Consider the following 25,168-nt stretch of genomic DNA (forward strand, 5'->3'; position numbering starts at 1 on the left):
ACAAATAATGTGGGCGTGTCCTCATCTGGGAGATGAGGACACGCCCACATCTTTTCCATACCAAGTTCATGGAGGATGTTACGGCTTTGACAGCACTTTGACTCAGCTTTTTGGCATCAGGCACCCACACAGGAAAACCTTCAACCTGGGCTTCTTCTGGATTTCTTTCTCCTTTAAACCACAATTCCAATCTTTCTAAAAGAGTCATGCAAACTTATTAAAAAGGAAGTCCTTAACTTGCTAACATTTGTGCTTTTACTTTTTTCACGAGTTCTTTTCAATAGATCTTTTTGTCTGATGATTAGCAGATGGTTTACAGTCGTTCTCTTCTAAAAACTGCTGCTTGCTAAGGCTCAAAATAAGGCAGGCCTAATGCTAACTTGTGAAAGCTGCCGTATTATAACAAAGTTTAAAATACTTTATTGAGCAGTATGAAGGTGCAGAAAAGCCCAAATGTAATATTCCCCATATGATGACACATTATTTCAGACAAAACATATGTGACCCAGCATTTTACAAAGAATGCAAACTTTCTTACTGTAAGCTGGTATTGTTTCAGAAAGTTGTACAGTTGGATTTATCAGCTCTGTGAAATCTGCCACAGGTCTCCATCACCTACCTGAAATTTAGGTATTTATCATTTTGTCCATTCCCTTTTATTTAGCTTAATTTAGCAAAAGGATGTAATATCGATGAATTTGTTTTGTTACAGCAGAAAGTGGACAGTGCAAAGTTACATAGCAAAAAATTTGAAAAACACTGGAATAGGATAAGACAAATAATTAGATATTGTACACAATAGAATAAAATAAATAAAATACTATATACAATAGAATAAAAAATATAAATTAAAAAAATATAAAAAAACATAAATATAAAAGGGAGCCAGTTGCAGTGGTTCAGGAATCTGATAAGGATGTCTCCTGGGCGCCTCCTGGGTGAGGTGTTCTGGGCATGTCCCACCAGGAGGAGACCCCTGGGCAGACCCAGGACACGCTGAAGAGATTATATCTCTCGGCTGGCCTGGGAACGCCTTGGTGTTCCCAGGCCAAGCAGGAGGAGGTGGCTGGGGAGAGAAAGGTCTGGGCTTCTCTGCTGTTGGGTTTGAAAATGAAGCCAGTGCAGAAATACTGCATTCTTTCACTGAATGCATAGTTAAGGTTTGTACGTATCTCGCTAAGCAAAATTAGCACTTTATTTAACAAGACACCGAATTACACATGCTCCTTGCTAACAATGACAGAGAGCACTAGCATTCATCGATACCTCCAAGATGATCAAGACCAAACTGCCTGAGATTTCAGAACAGCAGCCCACAAAGCAACTGCACTTATGCTTGGTACTTGGGTAAGGTTGCCGGTGAAAAATATCCATGCACATGAACATGAACATTCGCTGTATGCGGTAAACCTAATGTGCAGGAGACACTTAAAAATCATTCACAAGATCTTTTTAAGAGCTATTCCAGACCGCATTGTAATAGAGATCTCAATGAATAATTAGAAAGACAAACACAATCTCACAGTGTGCTATTTTTTATTTCCCTGCTCCTCAGATTAAGCTGAAAGCCATTTGTTTTTGATGCTGGAGTTTAAGACCCATCCTTGCTTATTGGTAGTGGCTGATATTCAGCTTGCAATTAGATGAATATGACTTTGCCCATGCCACGTGACCTTTGGCTGCACAGTTACATCATCATGGCTGACATTCAACGGGCCCTTCATCCCTCCCTAACATCCAGCATCGAGCTCTTGAAAGTTATCTGTCATGGTCGCTGTGTGGCAGGCAGGATGAGGACCCAAAATGCAAACTCACGGACTCAGGGGATAAACTCAAAATGCAGCTTTATTGCTGACAGGTGACAAACGAAAGCAGTGATACCAAAGCAATACAAAACTAAACTACACTGGGAAAAGCTAATTGTAACATATACCAGAAGACACGGGGAGAACCACACACAGCATGAGGGAGAACGCGACGCCGAACAGAGGGAGACGCAGACAGAAATACACAGAGGGTTAACGAGGAAAGTGGGAACACACGGGGAACACAGCTGACACAGATAACCATAACGAGACAGGGCGGGGTGAACATAACACTGACGGGAGACGGGCAGAGTCAAACAGGAAGTACAGAGGTTCAGACAGGAGGAGAGAGAGCACGGGGAAAACACAGACATAACGGGCTGGGGAAACATGGAATAAAACATAAGGAGAGACGAGGGCTCACAGATACACAGAGGGGCACACAGGGGGTAAAAGCCACGAAGGGAAAACACTTAGGGAACAACACAACAGGGCAACTCAGGAAACATGGCCTAAATAGGGAACAAAATACAAACATACAAGAAAACTAAGAATACTGGGCCAACATGGCCCAGGACCATGACATCACCCCCCCCATAAGGGCTGGCTCCAGACAGCCCAAACACAGGAAAACAAAAACCAAACAGAAAACGACCCAGGGCGGGCGGCGGGGGCCCAGGACGGAGGGCTCGGAACAGAAAACAAAAACGAGCAACAGAAAACACAGGAGCACAAGACCATAGTTCAAATAAAGTTCAGGGGGCCGACCCAGAGCCCACCGGCACAAAAGTTCACGGGTCACACGGTCGGGGGGCCGACCGGGCGGGTGGCACAGGTGACAGAGCTGGTCCGGAGGCCGGCCGCGCGGAAGGCAACGGCGGCGGCGAAGGGGACGACTGAGCAGTTCAGGAGGCCGGCCGCGCGGAAGGCAGCGGCGGCGGCGAAGGAGACGACTGAGCAGTTCAGGAGGCCGGCCGCGCGGAAGGCAGCGGCGGCGGCGGAGGAGACGACTGAGCAGTTCAGGGGGCCGGCCGCGCGGAAGGCAGCGGCGGCTCTCCAGTGTCAGGCGTACTGGCCGAGGTCCGGTGGGCACAGGACCAGTCGAGGCAGGACCAGACGAGGCAGGACCAGACGAGGCAGGACCAGACGGTGGCGATGCGGGGGCCGGACCAGGCGTCGCTGCAGAGGCTGAGGCTGGACCAGGCGACGGCGAAGCAGGAGCTGAGGCTGAGGCCGGACTGGGCGAAGCAGAGGCCGAAGCCGGACTAGGCGGAGCAGAAGCAGAGGCCGACGCCGGACCGGGCGACGTTGAAGGCGATGACGGGGCCGGACCAGGCGATGACGCACAGGCTGGAGCTCGACCAGGCGTGGCAGAGACGGAGGCTGGACCAGACGAGGATGAAGACTCGGATGAAGCCGGACCAGGCGTGGCAGAGGCGGAGGCTGGACCAGACGAGGATGAAGACTCGGATTAAGCCGGACCAGGCGAGGCAGAGGCGGAAGGTGGCTGGATGGGCTCCTCGGGCCCTCCAGCTGATGTGGCATGGTGCTGGACGGGCGGCTCGGGCCCCCCAGCAGACGTGGCATGAGGCTGGTGCGGTTCTCCTGAACCCCCAGCTGACGAGGAAGGTTGCTGGACGGGCTCCTCGGGCCCTCCAGCTGACGAGGCGTGAGGCTGGATGGGCTCCTCGGGCCCTCCAGCGGAGACAGGAGGCTGAACGGGCCCCTCGGACCCTCCAGCGGAGACAGGAGGCTGAACGGGCCCCTCGGACCCTCCAGCGGAGACAGGAGGCTGAACGGGCCCCTCGGACCCTCCAGCGGAGACGGGTGGCTGAACGGGCCCCTCGGGCCCTCCAGCTGACATGACGCGAAGCGGTGGCGTCGCCGCAGGGTGCCGGATAGGCACACCTGGGAGTCCAACAGCAGAGGCAGGATAAACTGTTATGAAGGCCCCTGGCTGGACTAGGAGCTGAGGAAACACAGGCTGCTGAGGCACAAACCCAGAGAGAGAGAGAGCAGGTAAAAAACAGTCTATAGGGCTTAACATCTTAACACAAGAAACCATGAAGTGGACAGTGGTAGGGACCACCAGTTCTGAGCCAGCAATCACTAGGTTCCCAAAGTCTGCATCAGTCCAAAGTGGCTCAGAGGTTACTAGCCCAGTCTGTGTAGTCCTAGGAGAGGTCAACATAAGCTGGTTGGACTCAACCGGTGGTAGTGTGCGACTCAGAGGAGCTGGTTCAACCATACGGAAAACAAGAATTGCCACTCGATCCACAAAAACAAGGCTTAGATCATCAGGAGCTAACTCCTGGAAAAACAGTAAACACACAGGTATGGACCTAACCAATGGCACCGTGGTAGCATGACTGTGGTGTGTTGGATGGATGTGTTTGTTGGAACCCGCACCCGCAGTGATCTGTGGCTTCAGAGTGATGACTATATTGAGTGGAGAGACAGATACAGGTAAAACGGTACGTAAACCATTAACTGAAGCGGGTGACACTTCAGGCTGAGAGTGAGTGGTTACACCATTGTTCGAGGCCAAAATCCTATCTAGTGATGAGTTCACAGAGGCAGGAGAAAATGGTGTCACATTAACCCTGATCTCAGCCTCCATCTCCTGAGTGGAGGTAATGGTGCTGGAGCAAAACAGTTCAAAATCACCCTGTTTATTACCTTCAGGAAGACAGAAGTCATGTTGTGACATTACAGAGTCCAGGTCACCATGATCTGCAGTTATGTTTGCCTCATGATGACTTAACATGGGTTCATGATCAGTGTTCACAGTTTTCCGTTTGTGAGAAACAAGTGTAGCTGGGCAAACCGGAGCACTAGTTATGCTTCCGTTACCTTCATTCAGAGACTGGTGGAGGAGCAGGGCCGGGTCAGGAGGGAAGACATTAGCCACCGGCAACTCAGACTTGGTTGGAACTGCAGACACGGAAAGGGACACAAAAGGAAACACCTCCCTCCCACTATCAACATGAGAAGCAGTGGAAGTCTTTCTCAGTCTATGTGTGGATTCTAAGGTCCCTGCAGGAGTGAGTGAATTAGTCGTGAATGACTGAGAAGAACTGTCTCTAGCCTGCGGCTTGGTGAACAGCTCATTGCTAGCCATATCACCGGCTAAGTCTGTAGCCACCTCACATGCCTTCTGCTCAGAGGTAACTTGGAGTGACTGGACAGTTTCACTCACCTCCGAGCGTCGGGCGATGCGATGGCGACGCGAACGCCGTTTCCTTTTGGCCGTGGGCCCCGTTAACGTGGAAGGTGGAGTCTCCTGTGGCGTCACAGAGGCTGAGGAGGCGAGTGTTGGCGGGGCGGCAGGCGGGAGCTCCAGGCAACTCCGGGGGCCCCCAAGGGCTAGGCGTGTCCCGCGGAAAATCTCACCGTAGTGAGGAGCGAGCCATGGCTCCTCCCGTAGCTCTTCCTCCAGTTGCGCGCATGCGGCGCGCTGCCGCTCCTCGAGGTCGGAATCCGCGCCCCCCACAGCCACCTCGTGTTGCTCAGTGGAGGGCAGAACGGGCCGTGGCGGTGCGCGACAGCGGCGGGAACGCCGTTTCCTCTTAGGGGCGGCCGTGGGCTCAGCCTCGCCCTCAGACCACATCCGTGCCAGGCAGGAAGCAGGAGACGAGTAGCCCGATCGCGGCGGCGAGGGTGGGTGGTCGATCTGTGGTGGGACAGCTGACGAGAGCTCCTCCTCGGTGATAAGCCAGGGCTTCCAACGGAGCTCGTCCTCCCGATATGCCCGTAACACCTGCTGCCGCTCCTCTTCACCGAAGTCGCTGGCCTCTGGCATCTCCGTGCGCCACGTAGTGTAGACAGGCGGTGGCAAAGATGTAGAAGCCGATGAGAAGCGAACAGGCGGCGTAACGGTGGTGAGCCCCATGGTCCCAATCCTGACCGTTTCCGGTTCTTTCTGGGACAGCTGCCCCGGGCGGATGCCCACGGCGGACACAAGAAAGTCCCGGATGTGGGGGCGCAGCGCGCCGAATAGCCACGGGAGCCCGGACACCATCCGCTGAAGACGGACGGCTACGGTCTCCCGGTATTCGCCTCTAGGCAGCGTCGCCCATTCCTCACAGTGGTATTCCACCGTGTAGACCAAGTCTTCCTGGAGGTCCGCGGAGGGGTTGTGAGCTGCTGGGTCCAGTTCGTGGTCGCGTTCTTCTGTCATGGTCGCTGTGTGGCAGGCAGGATGAGGACCCAAAATGCAAACTCACGGACTCAGGGGATAAACTCAAAATGCAGCTTTATTGCTGACAGGTGACAAACGAAAGCAGTGATACCAAAGCAATACAAAACTAAACTACACTGGGAAAAGCTAATTGTAACATATACCAGAAGACACGGGGAGAACCACACACAGCATGAGGGAGAACGCGACGCCGAACAGAGGGAGACGCAGACAGAAATACACAGAGGGTTAATGAGGAAAGTGGGAACACACGGGGAACACAGCTGACACAGATAACCATAACGAGACAGGGCGGGGTGAACATAACACTGACGGGAGACGGGCAGAGTCAAACAGGAAGTACACAGAGGTTCAGACAGGAGGAGAGAGAGCACGGGGAAAACACAGACATAACGGGCTGGGGAAACATGGAATAAAACATAAGGAGAGACGAGGGCTCACAGATACACAGAGGGGCACACAGGGGGTAAAAGCCACGAAGGGAAAACACTTAGGGAACAACACAACAGGGCAACTCAGGAAACATGGCCTAAATAGGGAACAAAATACAAACATACAAGAAAACTAAGAATACTGGGCCAACATGGCCCAGGACCATGACATTATCAGTGGATGTCAGACATTCTTTGGGAAGTGGTAGAAACTCAGAGCAAGTTTTGTTTTTCTGCCCTAACACAATCACATTCCTCTGAGCTACTTAAAACACTAAGGCAGCTGGAGATCCAGTTTCCCTTTTAAGATTATGTTGTGGCCTGTAGATTATTTTGCTGGCCTTTTCACAGAGTTCCCATCAACAGGATTGCCCCCATCTATGGTTTCTGCATCTTTTTTCTACAGTCTCCCTACTGGCTTTTTTAAAGTCCAGCTCTTTTATCATATGAAGTTAAAAACAACCAACAGTTATCAAATAACTTGGTGTAACTTCCAGGCAACAGGAAGATGGAAATATGAGAAGGACTAGAGGGAGAGGAGACACAAAGAGGAAAAAATAGTGAATGCTTCTCTTCTTTCTCTGGGGACCAGCCTCTTTTAGCTCACATCTACAACGGCAGGAAACCATGCAGCATTGTGTGAGATGAGGCAACACACCAAATTGTGTGTGTGTGTGTGTGTGTGCGTGTGCGTGTGCGTGTGCATGTGTGTGTGTGTGTAAAATACAATCAGTTAAGCGACGGGATAAGGGGGGAATAAATGGATAGACACAGCTGCCGTTATTCCTCCAAATACCAAGCAGTGGAACAACAGCCTGACACATTTACTGTGACACCTTTAGATTTATATGACAACCTGTGCAGGATGTTCACTGAGTACATGTGTGGGTGTATGATACACAGGAAGATCACATAATGGTCATGGTGAGAACTGTAGAAGAAAATATAAACAAGAGGCAGTTTTCGGGGAACTAGGTTTCCCTAGCATTTCCCATTTAAAGTAAATGTTGCTTTTCGAGGTTAATTTTAATCGACATTTTTGTGTTATTCCTTTGAAACTGTTTCCTAGTTTATCTCATTATATTCTGAATCATATAAAAATTTCTGAGACATACAGTGGGGCAAAAAAGTATTTAGTCAGCCACCGATTGTGCAAGTTCCCCCACCTAAAATGATGACAGAGGTCAGTAAGTTGCACCAGAGGTACACTTCAACTGTGAGAGACAGAATGTGAAAAAAAAATCCATGAATCCACATGGTAGGATTTGTAAAGAATTTATTCGTAAATCAGGGTGGAAAATAAGTATTTGGTCAATAACAAAAATACAACTCAATACTTTGTAACATAACCTTTGTTGGCAATAACAGAGGTCAAACGTTTACTATAGGTCTTTACCAGGTTTGCACACACAGTAGCTGGTATTTTGGCCCATTCCTCCATGCAGATCTTCTCGAGAGCAGTGATGTTTTGGGGCTGTCGCCGAGCAACACGGACTTTCAACTCCCGCCACAGATTTTCTATGGGGTTGAGGTCTGGAGACTGGCTAGGCCACTCCAGGACTTTCAAATGCTTCTTACGGAGCCACTCCTTTGTTGCCCGGGCGGTGTGTTTTGGATCATTGTCATGTTGGAAGACCCAGCCTCGTTTCATCTTCAAAGTTCTCACTGATGGAAGGAGGTTTTGGCTCAAAATCTCACGATACATGGCCTCATTCATTCTGTCCTTAACACGGATCAGTCGTCCTGTCCCCTTGGCAGAAAAACAGCCCCATAGCATGATGTTTCCACCCCCATGCTTCACAGTAGGTATGGTGTTCTTGGGATGCAACTCAGTATTCTTCTTCCTCCAAACACGACGAGTTGAGTTTATACCAAAAAGTTCTACTTTGGTTTCATCTGACCACATGACATTCTCCCAATCCTCTGCTGTATCATCCATGTGCTCTCTGGCAAACTTCAGACGGGCCTGGACATGCACTGGCTTCAGCAGCGGAACACGTCTGGCACTGCGGGATTTGATTCCCTGCCGTTGTAGTGTGTTACTGATGGTGACCTTTGTTACTTTGGTCCCAGCTCTCTGCAGGTCATTCACCAGGTCCCCCCGTGTGGTTCTGGGATCTTTGCTCACCGTTCTCATGATCATTTTGACCCCACGGGATGAGATCTTGCGTGGAGCCCCAGATCGAGGGAGATTATCAGTGGTCTTGTATGTCTTCCATTTTCTGATGATTGCTCCCACAGTTGATTTTTTCACACCAAGCTGCTTGCCTATTGTAGATTCACTCTTCCCAGTCTGGTGCAGGTCTACAATACTTTTCCTGGTGTCCTTCGAAAGCTCTTTGGTCTTGGCCATGGCGGAGTTTGGAGTCTGACTGTTTGAGGCTGTGGACAGGTGTCTTTTATACAGATGATGAGTTCAAACAGGTGCCATTCATACAGGTAACGAGTGGGGGGCAGAAAAGCTTCTTACAGAAGACGTTACAGGTCTGTGAGAGCCAGAGATTTTCCTTGTTTGAGGTGACCAAATACCTATTTTCCACCCTAATTTACGAATAAATTCTTTACAAATCCTACCATGTGGATTCATGGATTTTTTTTTCACATTCTGTCTCTCACAGTTGAAGTGTACCTCTGGTGCAAATTACTGACCTCTGTCATCATTTTAAGTGAGGGAACTTGCACAATCGGTGGCTGACTAAATACTTTTTTGCCCCACTGTAAGTCATCATCAGTGATGACCCCAGCGCTGGCTCCAAACCTTGTTGTTAAATCCCTGTTGTTATGTTTTGGTAAAAGGCCAAGGAGTTATTTATTTAAAAAAAAATCTAAGAAAACAAAACAGTTTTCAGTGCAAATCAGAATGATAATTTAATTTGTCCCTGATTGTCAATACTCCACTGGCAGAGGTGGCCATGAGTTATTTATGGTGAGAATGTGATCAGACACAACTATCAGGTGTACATTGAATGTTTGAGCTAAATGCTTCCACATAGTCGTGTACTTGCATTCTGGGATGAGTAGCATAGAAACACAGAGTACTGAAGATGTGCAATGGATACAAACTGTTATCTATTACAAACTGTTGCAATGTTGAATGTTCTTATTGGGATGGCTTGACAAATTTGATTTGCTTGGGGTTTTCTCTGTTTCTAAAGAAACCAAACCACGGGAAAAGCTAGGACTATACAAACTTATCAACCAATTTGGACTAGAATAAACCAACTGTAGGTGCCCTAAGATCTCCCACAGTTAACCAAAGCCAATAGAGGTTCATAATTTAACTGTTTCCATTCTGGAAGCCTTACATCAGATTAAACACAAACAATTTAACTGGAACTATTTATTATTATAATAGAACCTGCCACCAATGAAGACGTATGACAATTTGAATAGATGTGACACTCTTGAGTCTATTTCCATTCTCTGAAACATAAATGTGATTGGGCATTCTGCCTTTTGTAGGAAATATTGTTTTAAATAAAAAAAAGATTTATTGTTTTTGAAAATTCAAAAAGAATAAAACAGATATGACCGTAGTGAGGACAGTTGAATCAAAGGGGAAGAGAAGAAGCAAGCGCAGCTGTTGATCAGTGAGACAGAAAAGGAAGAGAAGAGAGCAAGAGAGGAAGCTGAACATGGGGAAGCAGAAACACACACACACACACACACATTCGGGAAGAGAGGGAGAGAGAGAGGGAGAGAGAAAAAACAGCAGCGAGCGAGAGAGAGAGAGAGAAAAAAAGGCTTAATTAATTCAGGCTGGATGGGAGGGATGTTGCTTCTGTGCCTGCTGAGGCTCCAGTCAGTGCCTCTGCTGTCGTGCTGCATGTAGCCGAGTGTTTGTGTGAGCAGAGAAGACGACTCGGCGGCTGCTGCCTGCCTCTCTTTGCCTGCCTCATTGGGAACCAGACACCAGTCCAGTCTAGCCACGACTCCACATCCTTGAGCCTGCTGACTGACTGGCAGTCTTTTGGACTGGACTAGCTTGGTCTCTACTAAACGACTAAACAAGGATGTTACTTGGACTGTAGTGAGAGCAGCAATGGCCAGAGGTAGGACAGACTTTCTTGTGACTACTCCTCATGCTCCCGCTTCTCTCATGTCTGTCTGCTGCTGTTGCTTCCATTTTTCTGTTTCTGTGAGCACTCTCTTCTCTCTCGTTTCTATTTAACCTTTAACTACACTTAAATATTTATATCTCCTGTTTTGTTTCTTGAAAAATTTCTGTCTCTCTGGCTAATGATATTTTCCAACTTTTCTGGGGGTTTTTGTTTTGTTTTGGGTTTTTATTGTAAACAAAACTCTCATTTAGGTTTTGTGATAAAAGACTATCATTTTGCAGTTCAGGAGGTTTGTGACGTGTGTTTGGGTGGAGATGGATTAAAAACCAAAATGCCTCAGACTCATTGTTCCTTAAGAAACAGCTGGCTACAAAACAGTTCAGCAAAATATAGGATCAATAGTGTAGTCTGACCGGGCGGTATTAGGCAACAGAGTCAGACATCATGTTCCAGGTCAGGTTACTGTTCATTTTAAAAATGTCTTTACAGTAAAATATGCAGCAAGCCTAATACAGTGACCTTTGTGAAGGAGTTGCAAGGCAAGAGAAAAATCAAGTAAAAGCATTTCCCCAAACATCAGCTGTTTTGAACCAGGGTTTAAGTTTGAACTAAATGTGTGTGGTCTGTCTTCAGTTCTAATTCTGAGGCTATTATATTTGTATTTTTCATTAAAAAAACACCCATTTATGGGTATATGTTGCACATCTTCAAGTCACTCCCTTGTAATCCCAGGATGCCTCCTTGAGAGCGATGCTTTAGAACGAAGCGACCGACTCCTCGTGATTAATCTCAAATCGGCACGCCTAATTACATCTCATCAAGCAATCACCGAATGTGATGGTTATTTATTCCTTGACAGCATCCACTTGGATGCTGATAAACATTAAGGACTCTCTGCCCCAGCCTCGTCTACATGAACACGACGAGCGAGCTGAAAGGGCAGAGCTGAGCCAATTGGGAGGAGAGGATCAACAGAGAAAATGAGAGGAGCAGAAACACATGAGAAGAGGCTGAGTCCCTAGCAGGGAGTGTGAGGATAGAGGGTGAAGAGAAGAGGATCATTTAGCAGAGCCCTGAAATGCTGCTCAAGCAGCAGGAAAGCATAGAAGCACAAGTGCATGTGTACACCACAGTACATGGCCATGTTGCAGTGTAAGTCATGTTGAAAGAGGATGGCTGCTGGGTCAGTCAAGGTCTGAGACAACAGTAGTGAAACCTACTGATGAGGAGCTGTCTGTCATCAGAGAGTAATTCACTATTAAGAGGTGAATAAGTGCCTATTTCTTTCATTTACACAGTGACCTGAAGAGGTGATCCCACACATTTTGAAACATCTGTTTCTTGATCGAAATACATATTTGTTCAGTCACATGAAAGCAACATTTAAGAAAAATTAGTGTAAATTCTTCTAATTATTTTACACAAGTCTTCACTACTTGAAGTTTTAGACCCAAACAGTGAGAGTAAAATGAGTCATCACTGGCGCTAAATGAATTAGTGGCTCAGCATCGCATTCTGTGTTGTTTGCTCAGTCATGATACACAGTTTTAAAAGCTTATAGACTCAAAGATGATGTTCTGTACATAGGTGACTGCTGAGGCCTTTAACTTATCATTTTAAGACAGAACTGAGTGAGCTGTGAGTCTGACTGAGCAAACAATGACACTGCAAGGTCATAGACTAGCAACTTTCAGTTGCAGAGAAGCCACATGGTAAAAAACAAAACAAAACCTTTTTTTCAATAATCTTCCCCATTGACTTATTTTTTAAAAAATATTCTTATATGTACAATATGTGCAATCAAGTCATAATGGCAGAACACAAGACTTACATTCTGATGTGACCTTTTAAGCTTGTTGCGAAAACTTGCAACAGTATCATTAATTTATAGCCAGTAAAATGTAACAACTGTCAGCACCTGTCATTCCCATACAATTAACCAATAATCAGGTTTCTTCAACAATTATTTTAAACGATGGTCATGTCACATTGCTGAACAGGAAAAATGGGTAGAATATTTCTACTCTTAAACGGCAATGAAAGGCAACAAAAGCCCACAGAACGAGCCTGTACAAATTGCATGCAATCCACCAGCCAACTTCAGCTCAAGACTTATTTCGGACTTTCATTTTAATCATCTGTTTTGTTTTTACTGGTTTCATTAAGGTTTGGAGAACAAAATGACTTCTTTTTTGTTGGAAAAAAGATTCCACTTTGGGTTGTAATAGACACTGTCAGGTAAACATCTGATTAGAAGTGTATCCACCATCTTTTTGCTCTGATTTTGATCTCCACCACTTCCTACGGGAAATATTTGTCCCTTCAGCTGCAAAATTCTCCACTACATATTTCCACTACTGATGAGTTTCACTCTGGGCCTGTAGCTGTTTGCTGCCACGCAAGTAGTAGTAGTATTGATTATAGCTACTTTAGCAAAAAATAACTAAATTACACATTTTTAAATGAGGCCATGTTGTAACATGACTAATGCAACTTTGAGTTTGTTTTTGATGTTCGTCACACCCTCTGCTCTCAAGCTGTTAAAAGCAGTTTTGTGATTATTGAAAGAGGACAGCTGTTTGTATTTTTATTTCTCTTTTAGTGAAGTAAAAATAATTTTATAACAGTGCTAGTTCTATCAGACAAGTGTCAGCAAAACATGTAGCTAACATGATCAACCCGAAATGTTTTAGGGTGACAAATAATAACCTGTAGTACAGCCTCTATTAAGACTAAAAAGATATCCTAATAAAGGGCTTTCAGCAGTGTCCAGGCAGACCTAGATTCTCCACAGAGCTAAAGCAGAGGTAACAGGCCTCCAGAAGCATTTCATCCTACTGAAGTCGCATTTATGAAGTCAGGCTTTATTAAATGGAGACTATATAATATATTTGATGCATATGTGTGAAATCTTGCACAGTATTAATTAGACCCTTTTTCATGCAGTAGGTTTTTAACAGTGTATTGCTGACCAAAACTACAAGAGACTACAACCATTTCACTAAAACATCCTTGTATGGTTTTCTAGTGAAGAGGTTGGGTTGAGAAATGATGCAATACAAAGCATGAGGGGCCAAAACAAGGATTGGTCTAACGCTCCAGTGATCCAGAGGTAAATGTGTCCTGAGTATCCACAAGGCTGCATACCACTGTCTCTTCGCCAGTCATCTATATCACACATTTGTACAGTTAAAAGTAACTCAGGAGTGGATGTGCAAAACCTACAGTGTTTTGATATTGTAGTAAATCTACACCGACCATCCACCACATTACTGGAGAACTGCCTAGTAGTAGGATTAGAATTAGGACGTATTTAAGCCACAAATATGCTGCGTTTCAGAACCTATAAGATGTTTCTTTTGAAATCAAGTCTTTATAGATCTGTATTATGGCCTGTGAAGTTATTACAGTTTGGGTATGCCATGTGTGGTCTGCAGACCTGCAGCTCCAGTGTTCCCTGTGGCTCTTTGTGCCTGTCTCCAGTAATTCCCTGCGGCTTTGGCAAAAATATAGATGAATATGAACACATGAATATAAACGTGGAAATCATATGACATGTATATTATGACATATTCCAATTATACATGTATAGTAATGCATGATCTTAAGTTCAAAACAAAACAAAACAAAACTTTTAATGTTCAGAGTGCCCCATATAGTTTAAGAGCAACACCAGTTAAAATAGGACTGTACATTTTAATAGATTTGACTCCACACTTGCCCAAATTGTGTTAATTAAACAATTTTTATGACTTTTATTCTACAATTTCATAAATGTAACAACAACATATTATTATTGAAATAACAACGTAAAGTTAAAGTACAAAAAAAACTATAAATAGCCCCTTGCAGATGAGTCATAAGTGGTATAAGATTTTAATCATTTAGACTTTTTACATTAGACCACTGTTACAGTACGATCAGCGGGGCCTATCGCGCGGTGCCCCGCGCTTCACTCGGACTTTCTGACCACGTCATGATCCACCTAATCCCCGCGTACAGACAGAGGCTGAAGCTCTCCAAACCTGTCGTGAGGACTAAAAAACTGTGGAGCAACGAGGCTGTGGAGGAGCTTCGCACGTGTTTGGAGTCCACAGACTGGGACACAATGAAGGCTGCTTCTAACAGCTTGGACGAGTTTACGGACACTGTCACCTCCTATATCCACTTCTGTGAGGACAGCATTGTGCCATCACGCACCAGGGTGAGTTATAACAATGACAAACCCTGGTTTACTCCTAAACTCAAAAAGCTGTGGCTGGAAAAGAGTAAGGCGTTCAGAAGCGGAGACAGGGACTGCTACAGAGAGGCCAAGTACAGGTTCACTAAAGAAGTGGACATTGCCAAACATCAGCACTCTGAGAAGATGCAGCAGCAGATCTCAGAGAATGACTCGGCCTCTGTGTGGAAAGGTTTTAGGAATATTACAAACTACAAGCCTAAAACCCCCCACTCCACTGATGACTTGCTCTTAGCCAACACCCTTAACAACTTTTACTGCCGTTTTGACGAGCCATCAGGCAGCCTTCACACCTCCAACGACCCCAACAATAGAGGCACTTTGGACACTCATTCCCCCACCTCTCCCCCCTCCATAGAGCCATCACCACCTTCAAACTGTTCACCTGCAACACCCGCCCCCTCACCCCACACAAAAGAGGATTTCACACCACCTCCTCCGACCACAACTCTTCATATTCATGAAGCAGATGTGAGGAAGCAGTTTAGGAGTCTGAATGCTCGGAAAGCTCCCGGCCCAGACGGTGTGTCTCCTGCCACCCTCAGACACTGTGCAAACGAGCTGGCCCCAGTGTTTTCTGGCATCTTCAACTCCTCACTGCAGGCATGTCATGTGCCTGCCTGCTTCAAGTCCTCTACCATAATCCCTGTCCCCAAGAAACCTAGGATCACTGGACTAAATGACTACAGACCCGTGGCTCTGACATCTGTGGTCATGAAGTCATTTGAGCGCCTAGTTCTCTCCCATCTCAGGACCCTCACGGCCCCCCTCCTGGACCCCCTGCAGTTTGCATATAGAGCCAACAGGTCTGTAGACGACGCCATCAACATGGCCCTACACTTCATCCTGCAGCATCTGGACTCCCCAGGAACCTACGCCAGGATCCTGTTTGTGGACTTCAGCTCTGCCTTCAACACCATCCTTCCAGACCATCTCCGAGGCAAGCTTTCCCAGATGAATGTGCCTGATCCCATCTGCCGGTGGATCACTGACTTCCTGACGGACAGGAAGCAGCACATGAGGCTGGGAAAGAATGTCTCGGACTCCCGGACCATCAGCACCGGCTCCCCTCAGGGCTGTGTTCTTTCTCCTCTGCTCTTCTCCCTGTACACCAACTGCTGCACCTCCACCCACCAGTCTGTCAAGCTAATCAAGTTTGCAGATGACACCACCGTTATTGGGCTCATCTCTGACGGGGATGAGTCTGCCTACAGGAGAGAGGTTGAACGTCTGGTGTCTTGGTGCAGCCACAACAACCTGGTGCTGAATGCCCAGAAGACAGTGGAGATTATTGTGGACTTCAGGAAGCACACAGCCCCACTCCCCCCCATCATCCTGACTGACACCCCCATCACCTCTGTGGACTCATTCCGCTTCCTGGGTACCACCATCACCCAGGACCTGAAGTGGGAGCCCACCATCACCTCCGTCATCAAGAAAGCCCAGCAGAGGATGTACTTCCTGAGGCAGCTGAAGAAATTCAACCTGCCAACACGGACGATGATGCAATTCTACACTGCAATCATCGAGTCCATCCTCACCTCCTCCATCACCGTGTGGTACACTGGAGCCACTATCAGGGACAAACAGAGACTGCAGCGTGTTGTGCGCTCTGCTGAGAAGGTGATTGGCTGCAGACTCCCATCTCTGCAGGACCTGTACACCTCCAGGACACTGCGGTGTGCAGCCCGGATCTCAGCTGACCCTTCTCACCCTGGACACAGTCTGTTTGACCTGCTCCCCTCAGGCAGGAGGCTCCGGTCCATTCGCACCAGAACCTCTCGCCATAAGAACAGTTTCTTCCCCTCTGCTGTTGGACACATGAACAATAACCACATGATTGTCCCCGCCACTAACACATGACCCTACGCTGTGTCACTGCATCATTTCATGTTTGGCACTGATCACCACCTGCACTCATGTATATATCTTTCTACGTAGCACTCATAATTCTTATTCTCATGTATATATCTCATGTATATCTCATGCACATATCTTTCTTTCTACATAGCACTTTAATTCTTATTGTCTGCACTGAAGCACCGCAGCAATTTCCTAATGTTGTAAACCTCAACATCTGGCAATAAACCCATTCTGATTCTGATTCTGATTCTGATTTTTAATAGCGTTGATAGTCAAATTTATATTTAAGTTTAGAAAACAGACAGTCCCTCTACTCTGATTCTTTCTGTGAAAGAAGCAAATTAACTCGCTGAATCCTTTTGAATATCTCTATTTTAAGCAGAGCTGGAATTAGCTATATGCTGTAAACCCTCCTAATTTGTGGTGTATATCTTATCAGAAGGGAAGCAAAAGATGTATAACTAAATGCTTGACTTTAGTAGCCTAAATTTGCTAGTGAAATCGAATTATTTGCTGCTGTAAACAGATGTGCTCCTTGAACATAATCAGAACCATAAATCAGCAGGAAGTAAAAGAAATAAAATTATCAATTTCAGCAGCACTTACAGAAGTAATATACAATTTTATTTATTTATTAGCTTCCACCATGTGATTGCTACTCTTCCTGGTGCCCACCAAGGGGGGAAAAAAATCTTCAAACTTACAAAAACCAAATTAGAAAACACAAACTTTATAACCAAAAAGTATATTGCATATTAAAAAATAAGCATTAAAGAACTGTTTTGTTCATACTGGATTTACTAGATCTAACATCAGTTGACTTCACTGACAGGTTTCATAATTATGATTAGTTCCAGTATAGGCTAATTATATACAAAGGTGTTGTGGTGCATGGCACTTTCTAGCAACAGCTATCAGCTATCAGCAGCCATTGTTGAAATTACATAGTTCACCTGTTTAGACCAACAAAAAAGAGTTATTTAATTTTACATTTTTTAATTTAATCTTCTTAACCTGTTCAATGGATATCCTATCAACATCACAATTCAACAAATGAGACTTAGAAAGAGGTTTCCTAGAACCAAACACAACAGATTTAGTTTTGACAATATTTACTGCTAATTTGATAATTTTCACTGATTGATTTACAGCCTGTAAGCTCTGCCTGCAGGCGCTAATGAAGAAGTTGTAAATGATGTATGTATTGCAAATGTACATATTACTTTGTCAGAATTTTAACAAACTAAATCATAAAAATTAAAAATAAAAGAGGGCCCAGATGGCTGCCTTGTGGAACACAAGAGTAAAGTCCTGTTTTTTTTTTTTTACCTCAATTATTTTCTCTTCATTAAAGTCAACACTGAAGGTGCGAAACCATAGTGTTAAGCTTTCCCATAAGAATGTCATGATCAAAACCATCAAGTGTTATTTAAAAACAGTGATAAAGTTTAACAAACTTACTATTGTTAGTATCCCTTTGTTTGTCTCTTATACAGTACTGGTGGAATATTGAGGTATATGCATGTTGCAAAACTGTTTGCCATTTTGACAAAAGTCATCAAACATTTGTTTCGATATTATCTTTTCAAACATTCACTTCCAGTCAGAACCAATAAAATCAAGACTTGTCAAGGAAATTTATGCAAAGGCAATACTTTGGCTTCTATCCAGATCTGGAGGTAAATTCCGAACATATTATAAGGTTAAAGGTCTTACAACTCTAGACTCTTCAGTAATCTGATTTAATGCAAAATGATACATTTCATCTTTCATTATATTTTTCAAGATCTGTTGAACTGAAAAAAAAAAATAGTAAATTGTATACTTTACTGACAAAAAAATCTTTAAAATAAAATTAGCAATACCTATATGCCTCCGAATTCTACATATCTATGAAATTTTATTAATTCATCACATATTTATCACTTTCCATGATTTCTTACTATTATTTACAGTGTTGTCTCTTATTGTTGTGATTTAGTCATCTTAATTCTTTATCTACAATATGACTTCTGTCATAAATACAACCCAATTCCTGAGCAGTCTCTTTTTCCCTTATCTCTCTGCAGCATTGTTGATCTTAACTCATCATCTGACAACCCTTCGCTGTTTGCTTCCCGATTGGAGCATGTTTGTTAGACAGATTCATTAAATTATCCATAAACAACTTGTTTTAACATCATGCATCTGACAAGTTTCTTTTTTTCATGTTATTCAGAAATAGATCCATATTAAAAAAATTTTTTTATCTGATCCATGGAATACAATTCCTCTTCCAGGTTTTCCAATTTTGTCTTTCAGGTGACATTTATCAAGTTATGATTAGTTGAACCCACCCCCCACCAATACAGCCTGTGAACATAATCTTTTAACATTTGTAAATATATCATATGTGTATGTAGAAATTCTATTATGGTCTATTGTGACTCTGTGGTTATTTAAGGGAAACCTTGTTGGCTGTGTCACAATTTGAAAAAGGTTACAGAAGTCTGACTTAAGACTTAAATCCCTTTTTCTTTTTCTTTATGAACAACTCCTATTAAGCCAATTAATATTCCAGTTGCCAAGAATTAAAATATCAAAAAGTGGTATTCCTGGTGATGACCCTAACCCTTTCCAAACTGAAATCCTACCTTATTGTTTGGAGTCAAGTAAAAAAGTATTTTTTTTATGTAAATGTAAATGGCAAATTTTTCTTTGCAATTAAGGGACAAAGAAAAGTTATATTCAGTGCCAGTGTAGCTCAGTTAGATAAGCCATATGCTGCATGGCTGAGAGCAGCCGACACAAGTTTGAATCTGACCTGCGGCCCTTTTGCCACATGTCTCCTCCTCCTTCTTCCTCTTCTTTGTACCTGTCCAATAAAGCCCAAAACATATTAGAATTATTTTCTTTGTCCCTTAATTGCCAAAGTTTGGGCGAACATTTTTTTTTCTCATAAACAAAATGTATATATTGTGATTGCAAAGGATTCAGGTTTTCACTGATGATGATCTGGACCTCAGAGGGTTAAGCCAGTTTTCATCTGATTGGCTGTCCCTTGGAAACAAAGCGTTTAAACAGCAGTTAGGTGGTTTCTGTGCTCACAACCAGCTTTGTACCTGAGTTGACCATATGAAGGACAACCACTCTTTATGACATCACAGAGATCCAATAGTAGAAAAAAAGTTTTATTATATAGTCGTATATACACGATTAAAATGTGGTAAATTACAACAGGTCACATGTCAATACACTGTATTTTTAAGTTAAAGGTGCCATTCGAAGCATCAGTGGTGTTTTTGCCTTTAAAGAGTGTTCACAATGTTTTTTGGTCAGTGCATTTAACTCTGGGAAAGCGGTATTTCATACATAATCATGTTTCATATACACAAAACTCAACCATGACAGGGTGGACAAGCAGCATGGAAACCTCTTATTTCAAACCGACTGCCATTCCTCTTTAAGTACAGTGCAATCAGTACTTGTGTATAGCTTGGCCTTTCCATTTCCCTCTGCGTTTTACACACAATCCCCCAGTTGCCATGACACCAAGGCCTTCCATAAATACTCGTGGTATTTGTGAGGCTACATCCCCAGTAGGTTAGAGAACAGAAAGCCCTATGTGAGCCTTGCCTGCAGCAGTGCTAATCGCAGATCAATCTGCTCCCAGATAGTTTGTCACCTACAGTGCCATTTCCAAGCTGAGATTTTGCTCCATGTGCTGTGGGTGTTCGCCACAGTAGATCATTATCCTTGTAACCTTCACAGTGTACACTTGCTGTAGGCAAATAACAGTGTGGTAGAAGTTTAGCAGATGACTAACAATGCTCATCATACAGACCTATGAAAGCATAGGTGAAAGCTATTGTGATTCATTCTCTTGAGATTGATAGAACTATCATAGAGAATATCAATCTTCTAGATTAGGATTTAACGGGCGATGAGTTGGGCGAGAATTAAAGATAGTCCGGGACAAGAAGCAGGAATAGCATATGTGTGATTTTGTGAACATGATGTGTGTGCCCTGTCACGTTTTGACATCAATCAGCAGCAGTCCTTTTAAGGGTAAAGATGAAACACGGTGTAGTCCATAAGGTTACCCATGGCTCCATTAAGTTTCTTTTTTGAAACATTAATAATCACTAAATTTGTCTCGAATTTTGTGTTTGGCCTGTTAGACCTTTGCCTCTGACCTTTGTTGCAACACATTAACAATCTCACAGAAAAGGAGTCTCTGTCAGAGCAGAAAGGTTTTCCACTGACTAAGGAGTGGTTTGTTTTAAGACCAGGATTTGAAATAAAAATGTTATAGTAGACAGTAAACCACATAACTATCAGAAAAGTAATAATAAATGATAATGATGTAATCTTAAAACAAAAGGTACTTTAGCCTTCTGGTTCCATCTTGAAAGTAAAAGCCGATTCAAGTTCAAAATACTCCGTTATGGTTGAATTAAAACAATTCTGTAAAAATGAATGGGACATAATTCCTCCACATCACTTTCAACAGTTGTTTACATTTCTTGCTGCCAAGGGTGGCAGCAAGAAAAAGAAAACACATCTTTTTAGAATTGCATTTTGTTAACTTTTGTCTGTTTTTGTTTTATACCTTGTGAAGCACTTTGTGATTTTTTTTTTATCTAGAAATGTGCTATATAAATAAAGTTTTACTTACTTACTTACTTACTTAAGGCGCTTCATATTGTAAGGTAGACCCTACAATAATAGATACAGAGAAAAACCCAACAATCATATGACCCACTATGAAAAAGCACTTTGGTGACAGTGGGAAGGAAAAACTCCCTTTTAACAGGAAGAAACCTCCTGCAGAACGAGGCTCAGGGAGGGGCGGGGCCATCTGCTGCGACCGGTTGGGGAGAGAGAAGGAAGACAGGATAAAGACATGCTGTGGACGAGAGACAGAGATTAATAACAAGAATGATTCAGGGCAGAGAGGTCTATTAACACATAGTGAGTAAGAAAGGTGACTGGAGAAGAAACACTCAATGCATCATGGGAATCCCCCAGCAGCCTACACCTACTGCATCATACCTAAGGGAGGATTCAGGGTCACCTGATCCAGCCCTAACTATATGCTTTAGCAAAAAGGAAAGTTTTAAGCCTAATCTAAAAATTAGAGATAATGTTTGTCTCCCAAATCCAAACTGGAAGGTGGTTCCATAGAAGAGGGGCCTGAAAATTGAAGGCTCTTCCTCCCATTCTACTTTTAAATACTGTAGGAACAACAAGATTTGTGATTGCAGTGTGAGATTGAAGTGCTCTAATGCAGCGGTCCCCAACCTTTTTTGCGCCACGGACCGGTTTATGTCCGACAATATTTTCATGGACCGGCCTTTAAGGTGTCGCGGATAAATACAACAAAATAAAACTAGTACCGGTACTGAAAAAATGAAGATTTATTCATAACATATGTGAAAAGACCCAGGAAAACCAAGTTAACAATAAAAACGATAACAAAATAACGCTGAAAACCGATAAAAACCCTGAAAACCATACATTTCACACCTGAGCCTCAACTCTAGCGGCCAAACGACTCACGGGCCGATACCGGTCCGAGGCCCGGGGGTTGGGGACCGCTGCTCTAATGGAGTGATATGGTACTATAAGGTCATTAAAATAAGATGGGGCCTGATTATTTAAGACCTCTTATGTGAGGAGCAGGATTTTGAATTCAATTTTAGGGACAAGTACTTTTTACACAGGACCTTGGATAGTTCTTTTCCCATAAAAAATGAAATAATGATTTAAAAGCAGCATTTAGTATTTATTTGGGTTGTCTTAGTCTAATATTAAAATTTATTTGACGGTCCTAAAAGTTTAAGTGCGACAAATATGCGAACTAAGAAATTGAGACTATACGATATACTGCACTGTATATGGGCTTGTAGCAAGATATAATAGCGCTTTTGCTAAAAAAAAAAAAAAAAGGGGGGGGGGGGATTCTAGCCCTGTTATAGCTCACCTGGTTGAGTGGGTGACACAGGCAGCATTGTGCTTCCTGCATGTCATTCTCTCTGCCTTTGCTACTATCTTTATCTATTAGTATCTCTACTATCCTATCAACAATAAGGGTAAAGATATTTATAAAAACATTTTTGTAATAAAATAATATTAATAATAGTATAATAATAATAGTTCCACAGCTACACTGTAGCACTATGAGGACTTGGCCTAACAGAAAATATTCTGATTACCATGTTTCTGTAAATATAAATATAATTGTTAAAAAAGTTTGCTATAAGTGACTGATGTTTGACACAAAGGTTGCTGTCTCTATCCATTTAATCCATTTAAGAATTTAAATTTGGGGGAATCTTGGATAACTTTCTTTTAAACTATTACATAGTTTAAAAGAAGAGAAGAGATCGTGGCTCAAGAGTTGGGAGTTCGCCTTGTAATCGGAAGGTTGCCAGTTCGAGCCCCAGCTTGGACAGTCTCGGTCGTTGTGTCCTTGGGCAAGACACTTCACCCGTTGCCTACTGGTGGTGGTCAGAGGGCCTGGTGGCGCCAGTGTCCGGCAGCCTCGCCTCTGTCAGTGTGCCCCAGGGCACCTGTGTGTGGATGGGTGGACGACTGGATGTGTAAAGCGCTTTGGGGTCTTTAGGGACTAGTAAAGCGCTATACAAATACAGGCCATTTTAATAGGGAGTTAACGGTATTCTTCCCGAGTGCTCTTCTATCTAAAAAACACTTTAATGTCATTTGCATTTATCAGTCAGTCCTCTTGAAGCCCCTTCTCTAGTGTTCAAGTACTTTAAGCATCTTCCCTAACATCTTAGACCACTTCAAGAAGCCTAATGAGCCATTAGAGACACTAATTTGTCTGATCAAAGCAGAGGAAACCTGCCATAGGATTCAGGTGACTGAAGTGATTCAAGTGCTTTGGTGACTAATGCTGAAGAACTGGCCCCACTTCATCTCAAGGGTGAAAGAATTAAACCTCAGCCCACGTGCACTTGCTGTTAGAGTTCCTTCTTTTAGTGAAAGCTCTGAATGTGCAGACAGCGCTGATGATGTGCATTTGAGACACACACAAACACACCCACACAGGAAAATGCAAATTGAACAGCAGATATGAGCTGCTGCAGGTGTGCAGTGCTTGACTGAAACCTGTGCCCAGTCCTGTAGCATGAATGTGACTGCTTGGTTCCTCACTGTCATGCTGCAGGACTGGGCACGGGTTTCAATCGAGCATTGTCGGGGGGCACACAAAGTGGGGTCCAAGGACTTAATTTTCTCTATTATGGTGAATTTTTAGTCACCAATTTGTGTAATTGTCTTTTATTTAGAGGAAAACACAAAAATCCGGCACCAGATGTTCTTTTAAAATATATTTTATTAATATAATGTAGTCAGGCTTTCGGAGGTTGTGAGTTGCTTTCAATTAATTATTCTCAATTTATTGCATTTTATATGGTCCCTGCTGAGTCAGAGCACATGCAGGCTGGCTCTAGATGTGAGTCAAGATGTAACTAGTTTAATCATGATATCAGGCTAATTTTGTTTATGTGTTTTAGTAATTAAATGGTAAATGAAGTGATACTTATATAGTGCTTTTCTACTCTACGGCAAGCCTCATTCACACACACATTTACATAATGTATCATTTGTCAAATGTTGCACACATACATTCCTTTGATGTCTTTGTGCGACACAGAAAAAGTGAATGGATGGTCTCTACATGCAAGGAGGAGGTGTGATGGTGTCTTGCCTCAAAATTGAAGGCACACTAAACCAGCATGGCTACCACAGCATACTACAGCGTCATGCCATGCCATCCAATTTGCGTTTAGTTGGACCATCATTCATTTTCCAACAGTACAATGACCCCAAACACACCTCCAGGTTGTGTAAGGGCTATTTGACCAAGAAGGAGAGTGATGGAGTGCTGCGCCAAATGGCTTAGTCACCTGAACTCAACCCAGTGGAGATGGTTTGGGATGAGATGGACCACAGCGTAAAGGCAATATGGCCAACAAGTGCTCAGCATCTCTGGGAACTCCTTCAAGACTGTGGAAAACCATTTTAGGTGACTACCAATAGTAGTCACCAGAGCAGTCATCAAGCAAAGGTTGGCTATTTTAAAGAATATACAACATGTTTTGAGTTATTTTACACTTTACAACATAATTCCATATGTGTTCATTCATAGTTTTAATGCATTCAGTGAGAATCTAAAATTTAAATAGTCATGAAAATAAAGAACAACCATTAAATGAGTGTAGTGTAGACTTCATTTAAAATGTAACACCTGTCAACTTACCTATTGTGACCTGTGACTGGTTGCTTATGACAAGTTAAATGACATGTTTTTCTCAGTTATGTTATTTAGTGACTGAAGACAAGGTGTTTTCTTTAAAGATTTTAAAGGCTTATTTGACTGGCAGTAAAACTTCAAATCTAGAAATTGTATGTACTATATTGCCAAAATTTCAATTCAGTTCATTTCTATTCATATATCACCAGATCCCAACAATCGTTGCCTCCAAAAGACTTTATATTATAAGGTAAAGATTGTATAATAATACAGAGAAAACAGAGAAACCCCCAACAATCAGATGACC

General features: G+C 43.6%; 2 protein-coding genes across 2 annotated transcripts in view; one reads left to right on the forward strand and one right to left on the reverse strand.

Moving 5' to 3' along the window:
- Window positions 1-3,070: 3,070 nt before the first annotated feature.
- On the reverse strand, window positions 3,071-5,985 carry LOC308410438 (uncharacterized protein; the record flags this gene model as incomplete). The annotated part of the gene is made up of 2 exons (XM_080903775.1): window positions 3,071-3,792; window positions 4,659-5,985. 2 exons carry the CDS (start codon window positions 5,983-5,985, stop codon window positions 3,071-3,073), a joined length of 2,049 nt encoding a protein of 682 aa, XP_080759901.1.
- Window positions 5,986-10,266: 4,281 nt separating this feature from the next.
- dgkg (diacylglycerol kinase, gamma) overlaps window positions 10,267-25,168 on the forward strand; it is a 185,885-nt gene continuing 170,983 nt past the window's right edge. The window contains exon 1 of the mRNA XM_080902601.1: window positions 10,267-10,489. The gene's annotated coding sequence lies outside the window, so the exon portion shown is untranslated. The remainder of the gene's footprint in view (window positions 10,490-25,168) is intronic.

Source organism: Rhamphochromis sp. 'chilingali' (assembly GCF_963969265.1).
Source record: "Rhamphochromis sp. 'chilingali' genome assembly, chromosome: 14".
NCBI lineage: Eukaryota > Metazoa > Chordata > Actinopteri > Cichliformes > Cichlidae > Rhamphochromis > Rhamphochromis sp. 'chilingali'.